The sequence below is a fragment of the Myotis lucifugus genome, unplaced genomic scaffold (genome assembly GCF_000147115.1).
Source record: "Myotis lucifugus unplaced genomic scaffold, Myoluc2.0 scaffold_462, whole genome shotgun sequence".
In the NCBI taxonomy this organism is placed as follows: domain Eukaryota; kingdom Metazoa; phylum Chordata; class Mammalia; order Chiroptera; family Vespertilionidae; genus Myotis; species Myotis lucifugus.
The window spans coordinates 710,822-720,377 of NW_005871510.1; the positions used below are offsets into that span (position 1 = coordinate 710,822).

At 39.5% G+C, this 9,556-nt stretch overlaps 1 protein-coding gene across 1 annotated transcript; it reads right to left on the minus strand.

Annotated features, from left to right (window-relative positions):
• Positions 1-2,927: 2,927 nt before the first annotated feature.
• On the minus strand, positions 2,928-6,973 carry LOC102433312 (zinc finger protein 709-like). Its single transcript, XM_014445530.2, is given in 4 exon segments — positions 2,928-4,413; positions 5,015-5,075; positions 5,275-5,401; positions 6,956-6,973. Coding segments are annotated over 4 exon segments (1,692 nt in total).
• Positions 6,974-9,556: the final 2,583 nt, after the last annotated feature.

The window sequence follows — 9,556 nt, forward strand, 5'->3', positions numbered from 1 at the left end:
GCTATTAACAAATTCTAACATGGAATTATAAAGAAGATGGATTCTGGAAAATCAAGTTCTTAACATTACCCACAGGGACTATTTCCAATTCTAGATGTTGTTGCTCTATTATAGGTCCATCCTCTTAATCAAAATCAATTCACCAAATATCAGTCCGAAGGAAGGACAAAAATCAAAGGCACATATGCACAATCAATATTTGACAAAGGAGGCAAGAGCATGCAATGGAGTCAAGACAGTCTCTTCAATAAACGATGGGAAAATTGGACAGACACGTGCAAAAAAAGAAACTAGACCACCAACTTACACCATACACAAAAATAAACTCAAAATGGATATAGGACTTAAACATAAGTCAGGAAACCATAAAATCTTAGAAGAAGCCATAGGCAGCAAAATAGCAGACATATATCATAGCAATATATTTACTGATACAGCTCCTAGGGCAATGGAAACTAAGGAGAAAATAAACAAATGAGACTAAATCAAAACAAAAAGCTTCTGCACAGCAAAAGAAACCATCAACAAAACAAGAAAGCCCACTGCATGGGAGAACATATTTGCCAATGTTATGTCCAATAAGGGCTTAATCTCCAAAACTTACAGGGAACTCATACAACTTAACAAAAGGAAGATAAATAATCCAATAAAAAATCAGCAAAGGACCTAAATAGACATTTTTCGAAAGAGGACATACAGAAGGCCAAGAGACATATAAAAACGTGCTCAAAGTCACTAATCATCTGAGAGATGCAAGTCAAAACATCAATGAGGTACCATCTCACACCTGTCAGAATGGCTATCATCAACAAATCAACAAAAGACAAGTGCTGGCGAGGATGTGGAGAAAAAGAACCCTCGTGCACTGCTGGTGGGAATGCACACTGGTGCAGCCACTGTTGAAAACAGTATGGAGTTTCCTCAAAAAATTAAAAATGAACTCCCATTTGACCCAGTAATCCCATTTCTAGGAACATATCCCAGAAATCAGAAACACCAATTGGATAGGATATATGCACCCCTATGCTCATAGCAGCACAATTTACCATAGCTAAGATTTGGAAACAGCCTAAGTGCCCATCAGTAGATGAGTGGATTAGAAAACTGTGGTACATCTACACAATGGAATACTATGCTGCTGTAAAAAAGAAGGAACTGTTACCATTTGCAACAGCATGGATGGACCTGGAGAGCATTATGCTAAGCGAAATAAGCCAGTCAGAGAAAGATAAATATCACATGATCTCACTCATCTGTGGAATATAATGAACAACATAAACTGATAAACAAAAACAGATCCAGAGACAGAGAAGCATCAATCAGACGTCAAACCTCAGAGAGAAGATAGGGGAGGGTGGGGGTAAGGGAGAGAGATCAACCAAAGGACTTGTATGCATGCATATAAGCCTAACCAATGGACACAGACACCAGGGGGGTGAGGGCATGAGTGAGGGCTAGGGGCGTAATGGGGGCATAAGGGCACATATGTAATACCTTAATCAATAAAGAAAAAAAACTGTGGTACATGTACACAATGGAATACTGCACTGCTGTAAAAAAAAATAAAAAAAAGAAGGAATTCTTACCATTTGCAACAGCATGGCAATATCTTTACCAATACAGCTCCTAGGACAATGGAAACTAAGGAGAAAATAAACAAATGAGACTATTTGTTTTGCTGTGCAGAAGCTTTTTATTTTGATGTAGTCTCATTTGTTTATTTTCCCTATGAGGGAAGGCAGGGTGGGGATGGGTGTGGGTTAAGAGATCAACCAGAGGACTTGTATGCATGCATATGAGCATAACCAATGAACACAGACAGTTAGGGGGTGAGGGCATGTGCTAGGGCAGTGGGAGGGACTGGGGCGAGGTCAATGGGGGGAAAAGGAGACTCATGTAATACTTTAAACAATAAAAAATTTAAATTTTAAAAAATCAAAGGCACAAATATAAAAATAGTATTCACATAAAACCACTTTATTTAATAAAATTGTGATACATAAAATTTATTCTAAATATTTATTAGTATAAAAATGGGAAAGGCTCTTATACCCATCACCTCCAAAAAGGAGCTTTGTCTGAGGGAAAATAGAATTTATATAATAATAATCTAGGAATATAAAGGATTGCCACAAGACCACTAAGAAAATCAAATTAGCAAACTGTTAAAAAAAATTAGCAAACTGTTCTTTTTAAAATGACTCCTTAACACGGAACAATGAAACATTGTAAACAAAAAATTAACCTAACTGCATATAAGAAATATACTTCAAATATCTATGGATCTAAAAGACTTCAACATGAAGAAAAATATTAAACATTTTAAGGGAAAAGTACTACTTTTTTAATATATATTTTTATTGATTTCAGAGAGGAAGGAAGAGGGAGAGATAGAAACATCAATGATGAAAGAGAATCACTGGGGACCAAGCCCACAACCTGGGCATGTGCCCATGACCGGAATCAAACCCGGGACCCTTCAGTCCACAGGCTGATGCTCTATCCACTGAGCCAAAATGGCTAGGGCTTAAGGGGAAAGCACTATTAATCTTATGTACTATTGTTGAATGACAACTCTTAGAATTATCTCACCTGAGTATTCATTGCTGAAAGCAATTAGTAGAAATCCAAGGTCCAATAATGCACTTCAAAAAGAGGTTTAATAAATACAATGTATTTACAACCTCAAGAAAAACTTCTTCATGTTGAAAGTTTTCTGGCACCTTATACGTGGATTAATTTCTATCAAGCTTTCTCATGTTACTTACATGTTTATTTCTCTCCATGGGAATTTTCACATGGAAGGATGAGAGCCAATTCAAGTCTTCTCCATGCTGTTTACATTCAAGAGCTTTTATCCAGAGAGTCCCTTCATGTGTTTGAAAGGAACTGGGATAACTGAGGCTTTTCTCACATTCTACACTTTTCTATGGTTTCTCTCCTGTGTGCATTGTCAGGTGTCTTCGGAAGCTTGTGTGATAACTGAAGGCTTTTCCATACTCCTTACATTCCTAGGGTTTCTCTCCAGTGTGAGTTCTTTCATGTCTCTGAAGATAACTGGAATACATGAATGCTTTACTACATACTTTACATCCATAGGGTTTCTTTCCTGTGTGATTTCTTTCATGCATCTGAAGATAACTGAGACATCTAAATGCTTTACTACATATTTTACATTCATAGGGCTTCTCTGTAGTGTGAGTTCGTTCATGTCTCTGAAGATAACTGGGATACATGAATGCTTTACTACATATTTTACATCCATAGGGTTTCTCTCCTGGGTGATTTCTTTCATGTGTTTGACGATAACGGGGACATCTAAATGCTTTACTACATATTTTACATTCATAGGGTTTCTCTGCATTGTGAGTTCTTTCATGTCTTCGAAGATCACTGAGACACCTGAATGCTTTACTACATATTTTACATGTATAGGGTTTCTCTCCAGTGTGACTTCTTTCATGTGTTTGAAGACTTCGATAGCACCTGAAGGCTTTTCCACATTCCTTACATCTATATGGTTTCTCTCCACTATGAGTTCTTTTGTGTTTTTGGAGATAACTGAGACAACTAAATGCTTTACTACATATTTTACATTCATAGGGTTTCTCTGCAGTGTGAGTTCTTTCGTGTATGTGAAGATAACTAGGATACCTGAATGCTTTATTACATATTTTACACTCATAGGGTTTTTCTACAACGTGAATTCTTTCATGCTTTCGAAGATAACTGAGACGACTAAATGCTTTATTACATTTTTTACATTCATAGGGTTTCTCTCCAGTGTGATTTCTTTTATGTGTTTGAAAGCTTTGATAACATCTGAAGGCTTTTCTACATTCCTTACATTCATAGGGTTTCTGTCCACTGTGAGCTATTTCATGCATTTGAAGAGCGCTAGAAATACTGAAAGCTTTCCCACATTGTTCACACTCACAGGGTTTCTCTCCTGTGTACATTCTTTCACGTAATAGAAATGAATTTGAACAACTGAAGACTCTTCCACGTTCCTTACATTTATAAGAAGAGTCTATAGTGTTTGTTATCATGTGTTTTCGAAGGGCTTTGAAGCACACGAAGACTCTCCCACATGCCTTACATTTACAGGTTTTCTCTCCATTGTGATTTCTTTCATGTTGTTCAAAGCAATGTAGATAACTAAAGGCTCTCCCACATACCTTACATTTATATTGCTTCTCTCCGTATTTCAGGTACTCATATTGTCCAATGTGACATCTAGTAAGTCTATCAATGGATGAATGACACATAAAGGCTTTTCCACATGGACTGTGCTCATATGGTTTTACTCCAGTAGTCTTCTTCTTCTTTTGATTAAAATTTGAAATAAAGTTGAAGTTTTCTTCACATTCACTATTCTCTTTACTTTCACCGAGTTTCTCTGCCATATAACTTCTATAAAAATCAAGAAGCACATTATTGATTTCATATTCATTATATTTATTATGATTTATAGGAAAAGTTCAGGTATCCTTTCTTTTTTAAAAAATATATTTTATTGAGTTTTTTACAGAGAGGAAGGGAGAGGGATAGAGAGTTAGAAACATCCATGAGAGAGAAACATCCATCAGTTGTCTCCTGCACATCTCCTACTGGGGATGTGCCTGCAACCCAGGTACATGCCCTTGACCAGAATCGAACCTGGGACCTTTCAGTCTGCAGGCCAATGCTCTATCCACTGAGCCAAACCGGTTTCCGCAGGTATCCTTTCTTGTCTAAATTGTCTTAAATTGAATGTATTGAATGCTCTCCAAGAAAACTTCACCCATGCTATTATCAAACTGTGATATTCATATGTACAGTTTACTAATACAGCTTCCAAGTGATAAAATTTGCAAACTGAACATGTATGCTACATTTAAGAAAGTAGTTTTAGTAAAACCATTCTAAGAAAGACATTTTAGCAAGATTTATTTAGTTTTGTTTGCTTCTTTTTAAGATTTCATAACAAATGAGAATTCTCACATGAGACACTGCTTTCTACTGTGCAACTCACCTTAGTTTTCTTCCCTGGTTTTTGTACTGATCTTTAAAGTACGGATCTTTCCATTTTCCCCCTAAAATTCAGAACCAGAAAAATTATTCCAAATCATTATAATTATAAAAAAATTATTAGCTTCTAGATCTATGATGAGCAGAGACCATGCCCAGTTTATTTACCATGCTCCCTTCTACATTACACATCATAGAATTATGCTGATGAACAAGAAACACTTGTTCTCTACTTGACAATTGAAGAAATGTCCTCATCCTTACCTATGGAGGCCAGGTTCCTCAAGGTTTCCCTCATCACATCTCTGTAGAGTTTCTTCTGTGAAGGCTCCAATAGGGCCCACTCCTCCAGACTGAAGTTCACAGCCACATCCTCAAAGGCCACTGGGACCTAAAACATCCCAATATGTGTACAGAAGGATGAGTGAGACCGACAGAACTGGACACCTAGACTCCATTTATAGGAAGGTTATGTATGACTCATCTGCAAACATCTCATTTATGATTTGATCATCAAAAATGTATTCTGTGTCCACGCTTACTTTCTCATAAATTTAATACCATCATTAACACATGGAAATTACACCTTTTTCCTGTGGTCACTTTACATCTTATTTATCTCCACTGTTAGGGTCCTGAGCATGTAGGAAAATAACTGAAATGCTATACAGATGAAACATACATTGTCATTTTATGACCACTGACTCTTTGTGAAAGAAATTTCTTTCATTTTCTTCCTTATTACCCACCATTTACAAGACTCCAGGAGGCAGAGGGCAAAACGTGTATAAAGGATTAATGAATAAAGTATAGTGAAAAATTGGAAGTCTTTCCTTCTTATCCCATCACCAAACATGAGAATCCAGGAGGTCCATGAAAATCAACTTCCAACAAAGCCAGCTGACCATGTGTCCTACAGTTCTCCAGGCCTTTTCCCTAATCAGGGGCAGCTGGTTCAGGGTAAATGTGCTATGGAGAAGCACTGTTGTGACTTGTTCAGTATTTATCACAGACTCCGTGCTTCCTTCTCTCTCTGTCCAGTGTAATGAGATTGGAAAGTTATTTAAAACTTATAGCTCAGACACAAGGAAGAAGCATGACAAGTTAGACCACAAAATCCCTGTACTCATGTGCTGAGGGATGTTTCCAGCCAATTTTAGAACAAAGAGTGGGAGAATGGGCCAGGAGAGCTCTTTACGATCAAACTGTAACAGGGTAGCCCTAGCCAGTTTGGCTCAGTGGATAGAGCGTCGGCCTGCAGACTGAAGGGTCCTGGGCACATTCCGGTCAAGGGCATATGCCCAGATTTTGGGTTCCATTCCCAGTAGGGGGTGTGCAGGAGGCAATTGATCAATGGCTCTCATCATTGATGTTTCTCTCTCTCCCTCTCCCTTTGAAATCAATTTTTAAAAAGTATATTTTTTAAAAATGTGTGTCTGAAGCCCAGCTGGCTCAGTGGTTGAGTATCGATCCATGAACTAGGTGGTCACGGTTCAATTCCCAGTCAGGGCATATGCCTGGGTTGCAGGCTCGATCCCCAGTGTGGGGCGTGCAGGAGTCAGCCGACCAATGATTCTCTCTCATCATTGATGTTTCTAATTTAGCTCTCTCTCCCTCTCCCTTCCTCTCTAAAATCAATAAAAAATATTTATAAATAAATACAAGGAAAACAAAACTCTATAATTAAACTCAAGCTAGGTACTTGTTGCCTGCTCTCTCTTTGTTAGAAAAGGAGATTGACACATGCTAGAGAACTTTTCAAAGGGTATTAGAAACCACCTGGGGCTTTCCTCCCTGGAATGAGAAGAAATGGGAGATAATTGAAAATAGAATATCATCTCACCATGTGGTTCCGTTACTTTAATGCTTTTGTGTGAAACAGCTTAAATGGACTGATGACTACCTAACCACTGATACTAGCCAAACGCTGGAAAATGCTTTGGACCTTGCTCTCTTTAACCATGGGGAAGTTTCTCAACGTCTTTGAGCCTCTGAGTGCTCACCGCAGAGGCAGGGATAAGTTGACAGAGACTACCCCCTGGCCTTCTCTGAGAGGTAATAAGATGCTATCAGGAAAACCACAGTAAAATTCCTTAAGCTGAACCTTCTGGTATTAGGTGTGCTTTGTGGAACTGAGAGAGGAGTCTGGGTCTTTGCTTGAGTACAAAGAGGAACAGAGAGAGCAGCAGCAGACAGACCAGCAGAAGAGCTGCCTGGTCAATGGATGTTAGCATCAATCAGGATGGATTTGTGGGAAATGGAAGCATTCCCAGATTCTCAGAAATATCAAGAAAGTGAAACTGAATAAAGCTATTGCACTTCTTGAAGACAATACTGGCTGAGTATAAAATTCAACTGAAAAACAAAAACAAACAAAGAAACCTCTCGGAGAGAAACCAAGATGGCGGCATAGGTAAACACTGGAAATTGCTGCCTCGCACCACTTCAAAAATACAACTAGAGAGAAACCAAGATGGCGGCATAGGTTAATGCCAGAGTTTGCTGCCTCGAACAACCACTTCAAAAATACAACTAAAAGACGGAACGGACATCATCCAGAACCACAGGAAGGCTGGCTGAGTGGAAGTTCTACAACTAGGAGGAAGCGAGAATCAGAGGAGGCGCAGTGCTGAAGTAAAATACTAAGGTGCGGAGTGCTCGTGGCACAGGCTGGTGGCTGAGGGTGTGGTTGTCTGTTTCAATCCGGAGGGAGCCTCAGACTCTGAGCTCCAGATCTGGGCGAATCTCTAGGGACCCAGACTCAAACGGGAGAAGCGGGACTGTCTGGCTTCGGTCCCTCTGAGGTTTGCAGCGGTTGCTGGGACAGAGAGGCAGAGCCCCTGGGGACGGACTGAGAGCAGCCATAACTGCTCCCTCCTCCGCCCTGTTGATCCCGTGGGACCCGCCCCGCCCAAGCCCTGCACAGAGCCATTTGCCAGATAGCCTCAGGCAAAGGCTAGATTAGCACCTCCCTAGAGGACAGAAGTTCTCCCACTGCAGACACAGCTGATTCTCACAGCCAGTTGGCCTGGAGGTCAAGTAGTAATTACCTACAACAATCAAGGCTTAACTACAACAAGACTGCGCACAAAGACCACAAGGGGGTGCACCAAGAGTGTCAACCTCAGGTAATTGGGACACTTAACACGGAAAGCCACTCTATCGACACAGCGAAGCATAAAAAAATGCCGAGACAAAGAAACAGGCCACAAAGAACAGAACCAGAGGAAAGCAGGCTACTGGATATAGAATTCAAAACCACACTTTTGAGGTCTCTCAAGAGGCTTCTAGAGTCTGTCGATAAACTTGATGAGATGTATAGGAAATCTAATGAGACCCTAGATGGTGTGATAAAGGACCAACTAGAAAGTAAGCATACACTGACTGAAATAAAGAATATTATACAGACTCCCAACAGCAGACCAGAGGAGCGCAAGAATCAAGTCAAAGATTTGAAATGCGAAGAAGCAAAAAACACCCAACCGGAAAAGCAAAATGAAAAAAGAATCCAAAAATACGAAGATAGTGTAAGGAGCCTCTGGGACAGCTACAAGCGTACCAACATCAGAATTATAGGGATGCCAGAAGATGAGAGAGAGCAAGATATTGAAAACCTATTTGAAGAAATAATGGCAGAAAACTTCCCCTACTTGGTGAAAGAAATAGACTTACAAGTCCAGGAAGCGCAGAGAACCCCAAACAAAAGGAATCCAAACAGGACCACACCAAGACACATCATAATTAAAATGCCAAGAGCAAAAGACAAAGAGAGAATCTTAAAAGCAGCAAGAGAAAGAAACTCAGTTACCTACAAGGGAGTACCCATACGACTGTCAGCTAATTTCTCAACAGAAACTTTGCAGGCCAGAAGGGAGTGGCAAGAAATATTCAAAGTGATGAATACCAAGAACCTACAACCAAGAGTACTTTATCCAGCAAAGCTATCATTCAGAATTGAAGGTCAGATAAAGAGCTTCACAGATAAGGAAAAGCTAAAGGAGTTCATCACCACTAAACCAGTACTACACGAAAGACTGAAAGGTATCCTTTAAGAAGAGGAAGAAGAAAAAGGTAAAGATACAAATTGTGAACAACAAACATGCATCTATCAACAAGTGAATCTAAGAATCAAGTGAATAAATAATCTGATGTACAGAATGAACTGGTGATTATAATGAATCAGGGACATAGAAAGGGAATGGACTGACTATTCTTGGGGGGGAAAGGGGAATGGGAGATTCGGGAAGAGACTGGACAAAAATCGTGCACCTATGGATGAGGACAGTGGGTGGGGAGTGAGGGCGGAGGGTGGGGCGGGAACTGGAAGGAGGGGAGTTATGGGGGGGGGAAGAGGAACAAATGTAATCTGAACAATAAAAATTTAATTTAAAAAAAAAAAGAAGAGGAAGAAGAAGAAATAGGTAAAGATACAAATTATGAACAACAAATACGCATCTATCAACAAGTGAATCTAAGAATCAAGTGAATAAATAATCTGATGAACAGAATGAACTGGTGATTATAATAGAATCAGGGACATAGAAAG